Genomic DNA, 16,384 nt, shown 5'->3' with positions numbered 1-16,384 from the left:
TTTTTCCCTCAGGGAGAACGAGGGGTTAAGGGAGCCTGTGGCCTCGACGGAGAGAAGGGAGATAAGGTACAGAGGAGACAGGGGATGTGGGTGGCTGGGGGGACTGGGCCTAAGGCTGACTCCTCCACCTGATGCCTGCAGGGAGAAGCTGGTCCCCCTGGGCGCCCTGGGCTGGCAGGACACAAGGGAGATATGGTGAGTGTGGGGCACACCCAGAACGGGGAGAGGACGGGTGGGCCAGGGCCCAGCTCATGTCTTCTCTTCTCCAGGGAGAGCCAGGTGTGCCGGGCCTGTCGGGGGCCCCTGGAAAGGAGGGCCTGATTGGTCCCAAGGTATGGCGTCTCTCAACAGTGGACATTGGGGGGTCAGGATGGGATAGGGAAGGTCATGGTAGGGCCATGAGGGTTTTGCATCAGGGAAGGTTGTGGAAGGTTGGGACATTGGGGGGTGGAGTGGGGCTGGTCTTGAGATTTCAGGGTGGGTTGGGGTCATAGTGGGAATTTAGGATTAAGGGATGGGAGGTGGAGCAGAGGGGACATGTGCATCAGAGCTAAGGAGTTACGGTGGGTGGGGTCAGTGGGGGAGGTTGGAGTGTCATTGTAAGGGAAATGGGTGGAGTCAGAGCAAAGGATGTTACAGTGGGGTTGAGGTCATGGGGCTCATGGCAGATTGAGGGTCCCCAAGCTGGTAGGGTCACAAGTGCTCAGGTCACGGAAGGTTGTGGCCATTGGACCACGGCGCTCGTGGCGGGTGGGCTGAGGAAGGCCAGGGTAAAGGGTCTCTCATGCTTCTTTCTGTTCCCAGGGTGACCGAGGCTTTGATGGGCAACCAGGACCCAAGGGTGACCAGGGTGAGAAAGGGGAGCGGGTAAGTTGAGGCCAAGGTCATGGTGAACTGCGGGGATTGTGCTCTCTGGAAGTGCATCCATTTTGGGGGACTCTGATCATTGACTCTGATCTGTCTCTCCCCAGGGGCCCCCAGGAATTGGGGGCTTCCCAGGTCCCAGGGGCAATGACGGCTCTAGTGGTCCACCAGGGTCCCCTGGCAGTGTTGGTCCAAAAGGCCCTGAAGGACTTCAGGGCCAGAAGGTGAGGGACCCTGACTCTGACTCCTGACGCCTGAACCCCCCTGTCCCTTCTAATCTTATTGATCTCTGACCTTGCAACCCTTCCCCCAATATCCCTGCCACAACCTCTGAAACTATGATCCCCAACTTACCCTACTTCTGACCCCCACTGCCTCTGACCCTGCTCACTCAGTCCTTCTGTCTGACAGGGTGAGCGAGGTCCCCCTGGAGAGAGTGTGGTGGGTGCCCCTGGGGCCCCTGGGATCCCTGGAGAGAGAGGGGAGCAGGTAAGTGGGGATTCCTGGGCTTGGGGTCAGAGATTGGGGTGACCTCTGGTGTCCTTGAGATCAGAAATCATAGCCTGGTCCCATCCGTTGCACACAGGGGCGGCCAGGACCCACTGGCCCTCGTGGTGAGAAGGGAGAAGCCGCGCTGACAGTGAGTGTGGGCCTGGGTGGGCTGGGCCCTGCCTCCTGCACCCAACACCCAGACCCCCTGGGCCTTGGGCCCCTGACTCAATGCTCCCCCTCCATGATCCCTGCATCACGTGCCCTTTGTCCTTCCCGTGATCCATGGGCTCTTCATGATCCTTGTGGTCTTGTGCTCCCAGGAGGATGACATTCGGGCCTTTGTGCGTCAGGAGATGAGTCAGCATTGTGGTGAGTGGAGCCCAGCCCAGAGTCTCTTGGGTCCCATCCCCACTCCACCCCAGGACCCCTAGACAAGGGCAGGAAGGGTCCCCAGAACTTACGGGGGCAAGCAGTCAAGGAGATGGGTGGAGATGGATGGATACGCATGTGTTTCAGGACAGACAGGCTGACAGGACTTCCCCAAATGGAGACACATAGGCAAATGCAGATGGACATGTGTTCCTGGATGCCCAGTATGGCCATGTGTGGAAGGGGTGGAGGTGGGAGCAGAGCTGGTCCCTCTGGGCCTGATATGGGGTCGGGGGGCTCTGACGGCCCTGGAGGCATCAGAGAATGAGGCTTTCTCCTCCCATCTCTGTCTGTCTGCGACTGCTTCCACCCTGTCTCCATGCCTGCCTGCTTCTGACGGTCTCTGTCTCGCCCTCTCTCTCTTGCCCTTTGTTGACCTGTTCCCAACTTCTCTTTCATTCTTTGTCTGTTTCTCCTCTGCCTTTCTTCCTCTTTCTCTCTCCCTCTCTCTCTCTCTGCTTCCCACTGTCTCTCTCTTCCTTTCTCTCCTTCTGTCTTTCTCTCTGTCACTCTCTCCTGCTGTCCGTCTCTGTATATCTCTACCCCGGCTGTGTGTGTCTCTCCCCGTCTCTCTCCCTGCCTGTTTCCATCTTTGTCTCTTGCTTTCTCTGTCATTGTCTCTCTCCCTTCCTCTCTCTTCCCCTTCCAGCCTGCCAGGGCCAGTTTATTGCATCTGGATCACGTGAGTATTTTTCTGGTATTTTCCGCTCCTGGAACTTTCTTCACCCCAGGCCCTGCTCTGCCCATCACCTGGTCCTCTCAGCAGGGACTTTCCTGGGGTGGCTGCCATGATGACCCCAGGGCCCTGTGCCCCTGCTCCTTGCTCCAGGACCCCTCCCTAGTTATGCTGCAGACACCGCTGGCCCCCAGCTCCACCGCGTGCCTGTGCTTCGGGTCTCTCATGCAGAGGAGGAAGGTGAGGACAGCTGGACCCATGGGGCATGTGTGGGTAGAGCACAGACACATGCAGGGGTGCTCATGCATGCAGGGCATGTGCCACATGCACAGGGTCCACATGCAGGGCACATGCATGAACACTTTCATGCACACACATGGGAGACCAGTGCTGCTCGCCCCTCCCTGAGGGCCAGGGTTGAGCAGCACGAACCTTGCCCAGCACTGGCCCTGCTCACAGCACACCCCTTGTGTGTGCAGGCCGGGTGCCCCTCGAGGACGACGAGTATGAATACTCTGAGTATTCTGTGGAGGAATACCAGGCCCCTGAGGCTCCTTGGGATGGCGATGGTGAGAATGGGGGCTGGGCCCAGAGGGATTCTGGTAGGGGCAGGCAGAGCTGATCCCTGCTGACCTCTCACCGACCCCCAGCCTCTCTCTGACTCTTGCCACCCCTACTGACCTCCTGACCCCCACTGACCTCAGACTCAGACCCCTGCTTGCTTCCGCTGGACGAGGGCTCTTGTACTGCCTACACCCTGCGCTGGTACCATCGGGCTGTAGCAGACGGTACAGAGGCCTGTCACCCCTTTGTCTACGGTGGCTGTGGAGGGAATGCCAACCGTTTTGGGACCCGTGAGGCCTGTGAGCGCCGCTGCCAACCCTGAGTGATCCAGAGCCAGGGAACAGGTACGGGCCTATCCCCCACCCCAGTAGGGGCCTGGGCACTGAGCCTACCCAGACCAGGTCCCGGGTCAGGGTCCTGGGTCAGAAGGCCCCTCAGACTGGGGGACCTGGGACAGATGCCCAGACCAGACAACTGAATAGAGAAGCTGTGGAGTCCCAGTATGGTCCTCCTCCATGCTGCCTCCTTTAAAGACCTGAGTAAGGATCCCCTCTGAGGTGAGAGCCCCTGCTCCCCTTGTGCCCCTAGCTCCCTGCCCCGTTGACCCTTTGCCCAGTGCTTCTCAGTGGCCTACATGTTGGGTAAGGTCAGATGGCTGAAGACAGCTCCCAACCTGCCCTACCCAGGTGCTGTCCAGAGCTGAGGCCCAGATAATGAGCTGAAGTTCAGCATCCCCCAGAGGAGTTGGTGTATCAGCAGAACCCTGCTGTCCTCACCTTGGTGCTAGAGGCCTGTATGCATGTGAGCGTGCAGGAGCGTGTCCGTTATTTCAGTGACTTGGTCCCGTGGGCCCAGCCTTCCCCACTGTGAACAAACCCCCATTGTGGCTCCTGCCTCCCTGGCAGATGTCTCAATGTGGGGGTGGCTGTGGGCAGTGAGCAGATGTGACTGTGTCTGACCCGCCCCTTGACCCGAGCCTGTGATGACATGGTGCTGATTCTGGGGGGCATTAAAGCTGCTGTTTTAAAAGGCCCATGTTGTGACTGTTTGGGGAGACGGGGGTGTCAGGTTTTCTCTGGGAGCTCAGTACTATCCTACATGAGTACAGAGTGCCTCTGTCCAGCCCTGGTCACTGCCCTGTGACCTTCAGTCCCCAACTTGTCCCCAGAGAGGAGTAGATAGGGTAGGGGCTGAGGATGTGTCCTCACTGCCCCCTAGGACAGGATGAAGCATAGGTGAGGGGCTGCCTCATGCCAGGAGACATGCCCTGGCTCCCACCCCAGGGGGCTGAGGGAGATAAATGGGCCCTGAAGGGGGCAGAAGGTCAGACCACAGCACAGAACTGCCTGGCCCCAGCCCCGGGCAGCCACGGGAGCCCTGACTTACCCCAAAGGAAGCTGCTACTGGTAAGACTGGGGTTGGGCTGGGATGGGCAGGGCCTGGGGGTTGAGTAGATCCAAGTTTTGGGTTAGTGGATCCAAGTGGATCCAAGTCTGGACTTGAGGGAGCCCTGGGGTCTCTGGCTGCTTCTCTGCCTCAAGGACCCCCATTTCTGCCCTTCTTTGTCCTGGATCTGCTGCAAGCTCTCTTGCTCAGACCTCAGGCTCCCCTTTTGTTCCTCTGTGTTTCTCTGTCTCTTTGCATCCTTATTTCCATTATACTCTTTCGCTCTGGGGTGGTTTCTGTCTCTTTGTCTTACAGGCTCCCTCTGTTTGGCTCTGTCTCCATCTCATTCATCTCCATCTCTTTCTCCCTCTCCCTCTCCCCCTCCCTCCATTTCTCCTTCTCCTCCTCCTCTTTCCTCCTCCTCCTCCCTCCTCCTCCTCCCTCCTCCTCCTTCTTCCTCCTCCTCCTCCCTCCTCTTCCTTCCTCCTCCTCCTCCCTCCTCCTCCTCCTCCTTCTTCCTCCTCCTCCTTCCTCCACCTTCTCCTTCCTCCACCTCCTTCTTCCTCCCACTCCTCTTCCTCCTATTCTTTTTCCTCCTCCTCTTCCTCTTTCTTCTTCTCTCTCTCCATATATAAAGATATATCCATATCTAGATATATCTGTGGCTCTCTGTCTCTGGTTTCTTTGTCTCTTTGTCTATCTCTGTCCCTCTCATTCTCTTTCTCACTCTTTCTGTCTCTGACCCTTTCTCTGTCTGGCTCTGTCTTTTTTTATTTTTTGTTTTTATTTTTATTTATTTATAATTTTTTGTTTATTGCAGTAACATTTGTTTATAACATTGTATAAATTTCAGGTGTACATCATGTCTGGCTCTGTCTTGATTTTCTCTGTCTCACTCTGGTTCTCTTCTTGTCCCTTCTTCTCTGTCTGACTCTCTCTGTCCCTGGCCTGGCCTCTCTAATCTCTACCTCTCCGTCTCCTTCTCTGTCTCTCTGCTTACCCCATCTGTCTCTGTCCATGAGCCATAGCTGACCAGAGCCCCCACCCTGAGCCTGTTTTCCCCTCACAGCCTGACCACGCGATGACCAGGTGGGCTCTGATGGTGCTGAGAGTCCTGACACTGGGGAGAGCCCTGCTTGTCCCAGCGACCACTATCCTAGCCTTCCAGCTCATCCCTCAGAACTTTCCCCAGGCCACTCCCCGCCCTGTGGCCTTGGAGGGCCACTCAGCCAGCACCACAGGCTCCTCTGCTGCTTGGGGCCACCCCAGCCCTGGGCCCTGCCCTGGCTCACGCATAGCCCTCTCGCTGGATGTCCCCATTGGCCTCCTGCAGATCTTACTGGAGCAGGCCCAGGCCAGGGCTGCGAGGGAGTGGGCTGCCTCCAATGCTCGCATCCTGGCCCACATTGGCTGCCACTGAGCCTGAGGGAGGGGGTTACAATGATGGGGCCACCCTGGATGGGGAGACTTGGAGAGCAGCAGCAGAGCTGGAGGGTACTGCATCTGGGCACAGTGCATCTGGACATTGCCGTATGGGTCACTGGCATGTGGTGTCATATCACATCTGAGTGCCTCACAGAGTCACAGTGTTTTTGGACAGCCTGGACATTGCCATGTCAGGTTGCTGCCAAGTGAAGTCTTGCCACGCCTGGGAGCTCCACAGACTTACAGTATGTCTGGACAGCTTGGACACTACTGTGGAAGGTCACTACCTCGTGGAGTCTTGCCATGTCTGGGTGCCCCACAGTCACAGAGCCTCTGGACACCACCACATGTGGTCACTGTCATGCCACTTTCAGGAACCTCAACACAGGAGCCCATTTCTTCATCTGAAACCAGTCCACCTAAGACCAGACCTGCAGGTCTGCCCTGCCCCCACAGGTCACCACATAGGGAAGTGCTGGCTGAGGGTCACATGCATGTTTTGTGCTCCATGAGGCAGCACCCACCCCAGATGGATGAGGCCATCGGGGGCATCTCTAGGCACGGATGGCTGTACGGGGGAAGTCTGGCTGTGGCAGCCTTGCCTTGTGGGGAGGGGTGTGTGTGTGTGCATGTGTGACTGTGTCCCTCTGTATCTGACAGCTGTGAATGTGTGTGAGGGGCTGGGAGGAACAGGTGCTTGTCCTCCAAACCTGCTCAACACACAGCCAGGCACTGTCCTATCCACATCCCTGCACACCCAGCCTTGGCCCTCGGACACGTACGACTCAGGGGAGAGGGGGCTCAGGCTGCCGGGGCTTCGGCCCAACTCTGCCCCTCCTCACCAAATGGTGCTGAGCAAAGTTGCTCACATTTCCAAGCCTCGGTTTCCTCATCTGTAAAGCAGAGTGATGCCACCAAGATTCTTGTGAGCACTGAGTGACATGGTGTGCATGAAGGTTCTGGCATGCAGGAAGGGCTCAATAAATGTAGTGACTGGAGAATGGGATGGATGAGAATCGCACCCAGCAGTGACACACAAGAGCTGAGCCATAGCTGGCCATGCTGCCCCTCTGCCCGCTCCCCTCTCTCAATTTCACTGACCTGGTCCCTTGGTGTGGAAGGAGGAGGTTTTGCCTTATCTCACTCTCCCAACCCCATTGCTGGGCTGGAGATGGGACTGACCTTCTGGACAGCATGAACAGGCTTGCCTGCAGTTGGGGCAGGTACTCTGGGTAGTGTAGACAGCTCCAGCTGGAGAGGAGAGCAGACACCGGGCGCTATGGACAGCTCTGGCTGGAGAGGCAATACGGGCGCGAGGCTGGCTGCTGGTCTGGGGGCACTGACGTGGATCTCAGTTGTAAAGCAGCCCTGGGGGGCGGGCCCAGGGCGGGGCTGGAGAGGCGGGGCCCCAGGGCACGCCGCTGCTCTCTCCAGAGCCCGGAGGGCGGGGCTGCCAGACTCCAAGCTGCAGGAGGTGGTGGCCCAGGCCAGTTCATGGCAGGATGGACAGAGGCACGGAAGGAGGCAGCTCCCTCACGGACCCCGGGTCAGGGAGCAGCAGGCGGGGTAGGGACGGGGCGGCGTGGAGAGGGTGCGGGCATTGGGAAAAGACCCGGGTGCAGTGGCGGTGGTGCTGGAAGGGGTGCGAGGATGTTGGGGACCTCTCCAGGTATAGGGGTGCTCTGAGGGGGCATCAGTCTGTCAGTGGCATGGAGGAGGGGGAACACTGTTGCCTTGCGGGGGGTGGGGGGTGGGGCTGGGCCAAGGGGGAACTATAAATAGCTTCTTCCTCCAGCCCAGGGGGAGGGACAGCCAGCTGGAGCTGCCCGGGGCCCTCCTGCTCTGCCTTTTTCTGGCCTCCAGGGGGTCCCGTTTGTCCAGGTCCCCCCTCAGGGGTCACACCAGTTTGGTGTCCAGAGGCTCATTTGGGAAGTTTTTCATATGATGTGGCTTCAGCCCTTACACTAGCATTTCTAGGGCACCTACTGTGTGCCACGTGCCGCTCCTGGGCTGCACCTACTGTGTGCTGTCCTGGTCATGAACCTCTCTGAGCCCTTACTGTGTGCCCTGGCTGGTCTTGAGTCACTGTGAGCACCTACTGTGTGCACGTGGCAGGCTGGAATCAGCAAGCGCAGACCAGGGCTCACAGGCTGCTTGGTCACTTGGCTCCATACTGCTAAGTGGGAACCTCACACCCTCTGAGCTCTGGGCCCAGGGAGACACTGGGGATGATCCTTGGCTAGAAATAGCCAGAGGAAGCTGGAATCCTGGGAAATCCCCAAACCTCCCAGAGGCAGCAGAAGGGATAGGGGTGGGAATAAACGAGAAGGGAGGAAGCAGAGAGCTGCAGGCCCCACTGCAGCCTGCCTGTCTCTGCACGGGCCTGGATGTGGGCTTGTTAGTGTTGTGTGTACGTGTGGCTGTGTGCACATGCAGGCTTTCATGCATTGGCACGTGGGTCTGCGTGACATTCACTGAGATCCCTGGGCCTTTATGCTGCAAAGGGTGGCTTTGCAGATACAGAGATTGGGAAGAGTTTGAGCATTGAGAACTGAGGATTGAGGACTCTGGCCACTCCACAGCTTGTAGCTTGGAGGAGGTCCAGTGGTCAATGCAGAGGGCACCACGGGAGCCAACCAGGGCCAAGCCAGGCAGGTCCATGGTGGAAAGAGTCTAAGCAGGACACATCCACACATATCCCAGCTCACTTCCCACCCCTGGGCCAGGACAGTTGGCTCACGTCAGGATGGCCCTGAGGAGGGAAGAGCTATGAGGGCTGGTTATTCTATTGGGCATCTGCTGACGCTGAGGGAGCAGAAAGCCAGGAGAACATTTCAATGGAGGGAACAAGCCAGAGCGCAGATGTGGAGGGGGCAAGTGTGGTGATAGTGTAAGGTGTGGCAGGCGAGGTTCTGAAGGACTTGGAGTTGATCTGAGTCCATCCTGCACTGTGGGCTGGCCCTGACTCTGGGCCCTGATCCTCTTCCTCAGCTTCCTACTCTAGAATTGGGGCCATGGGAGGAGAGATGGGGAATATCCTCAAGCAGATGTAGACCCTGGCCTTGGGGAGGGGCCTCAGGCTTCTATTGCTGTTGACCTGTGGCCTCCCACTGGATATAGGGACTTGGGAGGGTGTATCTTGGTCAGCCCAGCGGCAGACTGTTTGGGGAAGAGTGGGAGGTGCAGAGCCACTGCTTTTCCTGGGAAGCCAGACTGTCTGAGTGTGGGGATGGCTTCTGAGAGATGGTCCTGGCTTCCTGCCCTGCCCTGGCTGTCCCCAACCCCCAGCCTTTGACTCACATCCCGGGAGGGCTGAGGAGGAGAATGGGCAGGCCTGAGGAGGGGCTGGGTATCTGTGGATATTAGAGGAGACAGCCTTTGCAATGAGTGCTGGGGGTTGGACAGGGTGGGTGTGTGGTGACAGGTCTCTGAGGCCAGAGTGGCCCCAGAATGGCCTTGGCAGCAGCTCAGAGGGCTGGCTGTGTCAGGAACAGAATGAGTGGCTTTGGAGAAGTAGGAAGCAGGCGGGTGGTCACAAGGGGCGTACTGCTCATCAGAAGCCGCCCACGGGTGTGCTCAGAGCTGCTAGGCGTGAGGTGGACACTGTAGGGGAAGGATGAAGCAGGAAGTGGTGGACTCTGTCTGGGGCAGGGCATTCCCCAGGGTAGGCAGTTAGAGCTGGTTTCAGGGAGGTCCAGGTGGGCTTCCAGCATGTGGACCTCCTGAACCTTCATTTCCTGGGAAGTGGGCAAGACATTTGTATCAGAGTCATCTTAAGTGTCCTTGCTGGGCTTTGAAGCGCTGAGTGGTGATATGGAGGACTAACCCAAGGCAGGGGGTGGCAGGGAGGTCGGAGGGAAGGAGCGCTGCACCTGCAGTGCACTGGATCGAGCCTAGTTCTCCATGCCCCTACCACTTGGCTGGGCACACACTGGGCTGAGAGAACTTGAGGATACAGTGACCCTGTAGGGAGTGTGGTGGAGGACATCGCTAGAGGGCAGTGTGACCCAGGTTGGAGCACTGTCAGTGGGGGCTCTGGGGCAGAAAGCGTACAAAGCTTGGAGAGACTGGGCTGAGGAGACTGAGAGAAGACATGACACGAGAGAATGTTCTAGGGGTTCCTGAACTTCTGGATATCTCCCTTGTCCCTTGCCTCCACTGCACTTTTAAAGACAGGAGGGAGATAAATAATATAATAAATGATAACACTAACGTCCTTCAGAATGGACTTAGACATTGACACATTTAATTTAATGAATACCAGAATCTTGTGAGATTGATGATTCATGCAATCCATTTTCCTGATGAAGAGACAGAGGCTCATTAAAAAAATATGTAAACTTATGATTTAAAATTTAGTTGGCAAAAATGAAATCCTGGAAGGACAAGTAAGATCCTGCCAGGGCTCAGTGAGTCCCCAGAGAGCTTGGTTACAAGGTCCTGCTCACGTGCTCCAGGTGGGCGGGGGTTTAGCCCAAGCTCCCCAGCAGCCAAGGCAGAGAGAGAAACACGATCAATTCTGAGATTGGCCTGTGTCCCTGTCTATGAGAAAGGAGCTTTTCCAGCTCCTTTCTGATTGAGCCGCCAGCTCCTGCGGGTCGGGAAGAGTCCCAGAGCTCGGAGCAGACAAGACGGTCGGAGCGCAAGGCCGGCAGTGCGCAGCTGAGTTGACAGCCCACGCAGCGGGCCAGTGATTAGTTACGCAGGGGCTGCCAGGCTGGTCCTGACCAACCAAGCCCTGTGGGTCACGCAGGCCCTGCCCCATTGCATGTAAACCCCTCCCTCCGGGGCGGGGGGGAGGGTTTCCCTGAGGTCACGTGTAGCAGGTAGCGGAACCTGCGGCGCCCTGGGGGCGAGGCCGTGGGTAAGGCCTACGCAAATCACGCAGTCCGGTTGGGTGTGCTGGGCTGGTGCATCTGGGGCGGGGCCTGCACCATCTAGGCCTTGAACACGTGGGGAGTTGGGCATGCGCGTCCGCGATCCTGGCAGGACGGGTGGGCCCGCTTGGTCCCAAACGGCTCGTAGGCGAGCTGGGCATGCGTGGTCGGAGGCCAGGCCCTCTTCAGTTGGGGTGGAGCCTACTTGTTCTGGGGCGGGGCCTGCAAGGAGTTGGACTTGCGTCATCGGGGTTTGCGGAGGGGCGGGCCCGAGGGGCGGGGCCGAGGGGCGGGCCCTCGAGTGGCCCGAGGTGGCTCGGCTGCCGGGTAGCAAGCGGCGCAGATCAACTCATCCCCGCCCTGGGATGGCGTCCCCACGGGAATTAACCCAGAACCCCCTGAAGAAGATCTGGATGCCGTACAGCAATGGGCGGCCCGCTCTGCACGCCTGCCCGCGCGGTGGTGAGGCGGGGTCGGTGGGGAACCGGGAGGGCGGTGCACCGGGATGAGTGGGTAGGGCGGCCTGGGCTGCGGTCTCGCTTGGAGAGGGGGCCGGGAACAGGTGAGGAACCGGGGACCTGTGAAGCTGCCGTGACTGGTGGGAGGGGAGCAGGAACAGGTGAGGGGCCAGGGACAGGTGTGGCCGAGCAGGGGGCGGGGACAGGTGTGTGGCGGCGTCTCGGCGGGGGCTAGGTCTGGCCTCCATCACCTCGGGGAGGGCTCCGGCCGCTTCGCACCCCACTCTGTCCCCATCCCCACAGGCCAGGGAAGGACTCGGAGCCTCGGTCCTGCCCTCTTTTGCTGGCCAGTGAGCGCGGGCCGGGGGCTCCGGCCTGGTCTGAGCTGTGTTGGCCCTGAGGGAATCGCTTGACTTTTCTGAGCCAAGAACTTTCAAAGGCCCAAGGGTGGGCTAGTCCTCCAGTACAAGAAAGGGCGCCCTTCGACCTTCATCACCCGCCTCTGGGCCTAAAACTGAGTTTTGGGAGGAATTACAGGGAAGTGCGGATGTGTTGAGGATAGAGACAGTGAGACCGCTGTGCCATATGGGCCTGTTTGTGTCCATGAGTGTGTAGGAATCCACGTGGGGTTGTGGGTGAATGGTAAAATTGGAGGGTGAAACATCTAGGAGACATGCTGAAATTCCTGGAATTGTTAAGGGGCTCACCTTTCCTGGGATCTGGGGTGTTTAATCCACTTCCTCACTTTCTACTTGCCTTAAATGAGTCTGCAACTTTTTTATCACCAAGAAAAGCAAAGATTTGTTTTAGGAGTAACTGAAACATTGTAGTGAATTTGCAAGTTGGCAAGGACTTCAGAGAACATCTAGTCCAACTCTTGGTACAGATATGGAAATGGAGATCAGGAGATTGTGTTATCTGCTAGGATCTCCCTGCACTCTTGACCGCTGCTTGAGTGTGATAAAGAGGAGAGAGTGCTGGGAGCTTGTCTTGCTTTGAGGCCTGCCTGGGGGCTTTGGCTTTGACCATGATGTGAATCCTGGGGGAGGGATGTGTGTAATTCTTACCACACTGTGGGTCCTGGTAGGGGGTGGCCATGGCTTTGACCAGATGTTCTGGTGGGTCATGGCTCTGACCACGATGTAGGTAGGTCCAGGTTGGGTGCCGGGGCTGTGATCATGCACTCAGCCCTGGGGCCATGGCTTTCCAGTCAATACTCCCAGTCCTGAGGAGCTATGGCCACGCCCCAGCCAGCCCTCCTTTCGGACTTTTCTGGAGGTGTGGAGGGCAAAGCCCCTTCCTCTTGTACTTTTAGCCAGTCTGTGTTAGAGCTGTGTTGTCCTAACTAGAGAGTGGCTGCTGTTGTTACATAAAGAAGGAGTGAGAATTTGGACTTTGGAGGCAGAAACACTCAAGCCGCATCCTTCGTGGCTCAGCTGTGTGACCTTGGGCAAGGAGCTGACCCTCTAGGCCTCTGGTCCCTCATCTGTGGGACGGAGACAGTCATCATCCCTGCTCCATGAAGCTGCTGTGAGCCTCTTAACGAGTAGGTGCTCCATAAGTAGTAGGTGCTCCATAAGTAGTAGCTGGTAATTTTGTAATTTCATCACCACTCTTTCTTTGCTTCTCCCTACCTCGAAGGCAGGCATTGAAGCATCAGCTCCGTGCCAACCCCCATTACAGGTGGAAAGGGAGCTGAGGCCCAATTGGGAGGGGACTTGCCCAGGTCTCACAGCCTCTGGGGCAGGGCCTGTGTTTCTCCAAGCTCCAAGTACGCTATTAAAATGTGTCTCTGACCTGAGCAGAGAGGGGCTCATGCCATTGCACTGTCTGTGGGTGTTACAGTGGCGGGACTGTGGGCTGGCCCAACACAGGAGGGCTTCCTGGAGGAGGAGATGGCATTGTGTGTGGGTTTGGACCCCAGGCTAGAGTCCCAGAGTTCACAGCAGGGAATGAGTAAGCAGTGAGTGGGTAGAACCTGCCTGTGCAGCACCTCCAGTTCCCAGAGCCTGCATTCGTGCAGCATTTTGCCCTCTGCACAGTGGGTTTATGACTAGGTTGGAGGACCACAAGGACAGGTGAGGGACCTGCGGGTGGGGAGTGGGTGGAAGTTGACTTGATCCCAGGGCTTTGTAGAAAAGAGGGTATGGCGCCCACGGCTGGTCTGTGCTGTGTGGTGGGTTGTCTCTGGGTCTAGTCCCCAGCTCTTCAGGGCACTAGAAGCTGGCTGGCTGAAGGATGTCCCTCCTCCACCCCCACTCTCCATCAGCAGTTCTTCCTCCTTTGGATAAAATTCAGAGCCACACAACAGCAGTTACCTTCCTCATCATTGACCCCTCAGCTCAGACCTGGAGGAGCTCTGGGGGCAGGTGCTGCAGGGGGTGAAGAAGCGATTCAGGGAGCATGGCAGAAAGGACAGTGTTTGTCTGATGGCTTTTCTTAGCCAAAATGTGGCAAGGTAAGGGTAAGGACACAACTGGTGTGTGCACAGGGTAGTAGGAGAGGTGATTTTCTGTCCCCTCTGAACAGAACAGTGATGCCAGGTTGCTTTATTTTCAACAGCTCTTGCTTCCTCAGCCTGGCCCAAGGAAGTGGGAGCAGCAGGTACAGTTCAGGAGTCAATTCTGGAACCCACTCCAGGGACTTGTGGCTGCCCCTGTGGTGTCACCACCGGAAAGTAGTCACTGTCTAGCACCAGGCTTGTCTCAGGCCTCTGGTTTCTGGGGTTCCTCTGGCCTTGAACACATTTACAGGAAAAGGAACTAGCAAGGGAAGCTGAGTCGACATGTCTTCAGGGTTCCTTCCGCACATGCCCAGTGTTCTGAACGGTGTGTTCTACTGTCCTGTTGTTCACTGTTGGGGGCCTTGAGGGCCCAGAGCTGCAGTTCTGGCTGCACGCCCAGCTCCCCTGGCCCACGCGCGCTCAGGCGCTGTGGTGTGTTCCCTCTGTGTGGGCCTCGGTTTGCAGTTTCTCCATTGCAGGGATTCGCCCAGTGTTTTGCTCTTGTATGCAGAGCTGTTATGAGTACGCTTGTACTTTGATTTTTCCTTTGAATCATTTCCTTGGCAGCTTATCTTGAGGAACAGAGGTGATACGCAATTGATTGCTCTCGTTTTGCGTCTATCCCTGATTTGCCGCCCTGCCTGCCTACCATGGCTGTGCGTGGGGCAGGGGGCAATGCTGTCACCAAACGCCACGGGAGGAGGGCTGGGCCATCTCTGGGAAGGTAGAAGATGTGAAGAGGGGCTGTGGAACCCCAATCCTGAGGTCGTGGACATGCCCGTCAGGGAGGGGTGGGAAGGGGTGGCCTCATCACAGGGAGCAGGGTGGGGTGCAGATGTTCCCCCATGGTTAGTAGCTGATGCACTGTGGTTGCTTGAGAGCCCTGGCCAGCCAGCCAGGAATTGTGCAAACAGCGCCGTCACTGGCCCTCAGGACACAGGGCCTTGCCAAACTTGTTTTCCTCTCACCTTAACCAATGCTGAGGTTTTTCTACAAGTTTCCTCCCTCTTGCTCACTGTCAGTTTGTATTCAATGGGGTCCCCTCCCTCCCTTCCCTGGGGCTCACAGTTTGGGTCACATTTGCCAAAGGCCATGCACAAGAGTAATGGAGCTCCCACTGGCAAGCAGAGCCCTTTACTTCTCTGCAGGGCCTGCCTGGGGACAGAAAGGGGCCTTCGCACCCCAAGTCCCAAGGGCAGTGGGTGCTGGGGTGCACCTGTGTCCTAAGTCAGGGTGCTGCCAGGGCGGGGCAGAGGGCACAGCTTCCTGGAAGTGCTCCAGCTTTTACATGGCGATAGTGCTAGACCTTCCTGAGGGATTATCATCCCATTTTTAGGTGAGGACACTGAGGCTCAGAGTTGCCAGTAAGTGTCAGAGTCAAGATAGGAACGCAGGCCTGTCTGGCTCCTGACCTCCAGGCTGGGCTGCCTCTGAGCCCTCTGTTCTCCAGCTCCAGTGAGGGGGACAACTTGAGGGGCAGGGACCAGTGGTCTGTCTAAGGAGGGCTACCAGGTGAAGGAAGGGCAGTGACAGGTCCCCTCATCTGTTCATCTGTCTGGCTGCTGTGATGGGGCTTCAGGGTGTTTTACCTGGCCCAGGTCCTGAGGATGATGAAAGGGAGGCTTCCTGAGGCTTCTGAGGTGAGACCACACTGAAAGCTGAGCTGGCAGTTCTGCTGCCTTGGTGTCTTTCCTAGGGGGCCAGGGACTGTGGGGCTGTGTCTAGACACTTTCCCTCTCAGAACCTCAACAACTTCTCTGGTTGGCACATGGGATGGAAATGGGTGGGCTATCAGAGGGACTGTCCTTGTGGGCATGGCCTGGGTCTCTGGTCTCAGCCCCTTGTGGCCCTCACCCTGGTGAGTTTCGAGATGCCTCTCTCCCCACTCCTGCGCATAATTTTTGAGCTCCAGCTCTGTGCCAGACCCCAAATGGCTCAGGGCTGCTTCTGCTCCAAGTCATCAGTTGGGAGGAGCAGACCCATTAGTGAGATGCCAGGGGTTGAGGGGGAGAGTGTACCAGGTGGGCGTGGAGGTGCCCTGGAGGAAGGAGGACTCATTAAAGAAGCATTTGAGTTGGGCTTCGTATGATGAGGAGGAATTGATCATGAGGAGGGTAAGCAGTGGGACCCTGCGTGATTATTGGGGTAGGGGTATGGATTCCTGGATGACAGGCAGGGCGTTGAATACCCCACTGGGTTTTGGCTCTGTCCGGCATGCCATGGGAACTCCCCAGCAGTGTTTAGCCAGGGCTGTGGCTGGTCCAGCTTTATATCTGGTGATGCACATCAGGATAAGGGCAGGCGAGATACCACAGTGTCTCTGAGAGCCCGGACAGGTCTGCGGGATGGAAGCATGCCAGCAGTGGCTTGAGACCAGCTTCTGGGGGCGCTCAGGGAGCTGTCTGATGCCATGAGGCTGGGAAGACACATCTGATGCCAGTCGTGTGCTCTGAGGCTGAGGTACCATGGGCAGAGAGGGAGAGACACAGTGGGAGTGGTGCCAGCCCTTGTCTGATGCTATGTTCCTTGCCTTTCAGTTTGCATGACCAAATGCCCGACGCTCATTGTCATGGTGGGCCTACCTGCCAGGGGCAAGACCTACATCTCTAAAAAGCTGACTCGCTACCTGAACTGGATTGGTGTGCCTACACGGGGTGAGACTTGGCCTCAGCTTTCCAAGGGGGCTTGGGGCTTTGTGGGGGAGGAGGAG

The 16,384-nt window shown here is 57.5% G+C and overlaps 3 protein-coding genes across 6 annotated transcripts in view; all 3 read left to right on the top strand.

Annotated features, from left to right (window-relative positions):
- COL7A1 (collagen type VII alpha 1 chain) overlaps nt 1-4,056 on the top strand; it is a 32,029-nt gene extending 27,973 nt beyond the window's left edge. For all 3 annotated transcript variants that reach the window (XM_058557691.1, XM_058557682.1, XM_058557700.1), the window contains 13 exons: nt 13-66; nt 142-195; nt 270-332; nt 805-867; nt 972-1,088; nt 1,276-1,353; nt 1,451-1,504; nt 1,677-1,725; nt 2,435-2,467; nt 2,615-2,701; nt 2,941-3,030; nt 3,166-3,369; nt 3,712-4,056. In XM_058557691.1, the coding sequence (XP_058413674.1) occupies nt 13-66; nt 142-195; nt 270-332; nt 805-867; nt 972-1,088; nt 1,276-1,353; nt 1,451-1,504; nt 1,677-1,725; nt 2,435-2,467; nt 2,615-2,701; nt 2,941-3,030; nt 3,166-3,347 (924 nt within the window). In that variant the 3' untranslated portion in view covers nt 3,348-3,369; nt 3,712-4,056. The remainder of the gene's footprint in view (nt 1-12; nt 67-141; nt 196-269; nt 333-804; nt 868-971; nt 1,089-1,275; nt 1,354-1,450; nt 1,505-1,676; nt 1,726-2,434; nt 2,468-2,614; nt 2,702-2,940; nt 3,031-3,165; nt 3,370-3,711) is intronic.
- A 51-nt stretch (nt 4,057-4,107) lies between these two features.
- UCN2 (urocortin 2) lies at nt 4,108-5,940 on the top strand. The gene is made up of 2 exons (XM_058557711.1): nt 4,108-4,431; nt 5,481-5,940. Exons 1-2 carry the CDS (start codon nt 4,276-4,278, stop codon nt 5,829-5,831), a joined length of 507 nt encoding a protein of 168 aa, XP_058413694.1. The 5' UTR covers nt 4,108-4,275; the 3' UTR covers nt 5,832-5,940.
- Nucleotides 5,941-7,322: 1,382 nt separating this feature from the next.
- The window catches only part of PFKFB4 (6-phosphofructo-2-kinase/fructose-2,6-biphosphatase 4), a 45,807-nt gene continuing 36,745 nt past the window's right edge, over nt 7,323-16,384 (top strand). Inside the window, exons 1-2 of one of the 2 annotated variants that reach the window (XM_058557669.1) lie at nt 7,323-7,402; nt 16,212-16,328. In XM_058557669.1, the coding sequence (XP_058413652.1) occupies nt 7,339-7,402; nt 16,212-16,328 (181 nt within the window). In that variant the 5' untranslated portion in view covers nt 7,323-7,338. Of the gene's footprint in view, nt 7,403-11,033; nt 11,176-16,211; nt 16,329-16,384 lie in introns of those variants that run through there. The other variant, XM_058557661.1, reaches the window with a different exon arrangement.

This window comes from Diceros bicornis, chromosome 2 (assembly GCF_020826845.1).
Source record: "Diceros bicornis minor isolate mBicDic1 chromosome 2, mDicBic1.mat.cur, whole genome shotgun sequence".
Classification (NCBI taxonomy): Eukaryota; Metazoa; Chordata; class Mammalia; order Perissodactyla; family Rhinocerotidae; genus Diceros; species Diceros bicornis.
Note: the sequence above shows the minus strand (reverse complement) of the source record. Positions and strands in the feature narration are given on the sequence as shown.

Excerpts from the sequence above, each read along its gene's own strand:
- UCN2 (XM_058557711.1), top strand. The coding sequence starts at position 4,276 with ATGCCAGGAGACATGCCCTGGCTCCCACCCCAGGGGGCTGAGGGAGAT. Across the intron at positions 4,432-5,480 it reads CCCAAAGGAAGCTGCTACTG|CCTGACCACGCGATGACCAG; the intron begins GTAAGACTGGGG and ends TTCCCCTCACAG.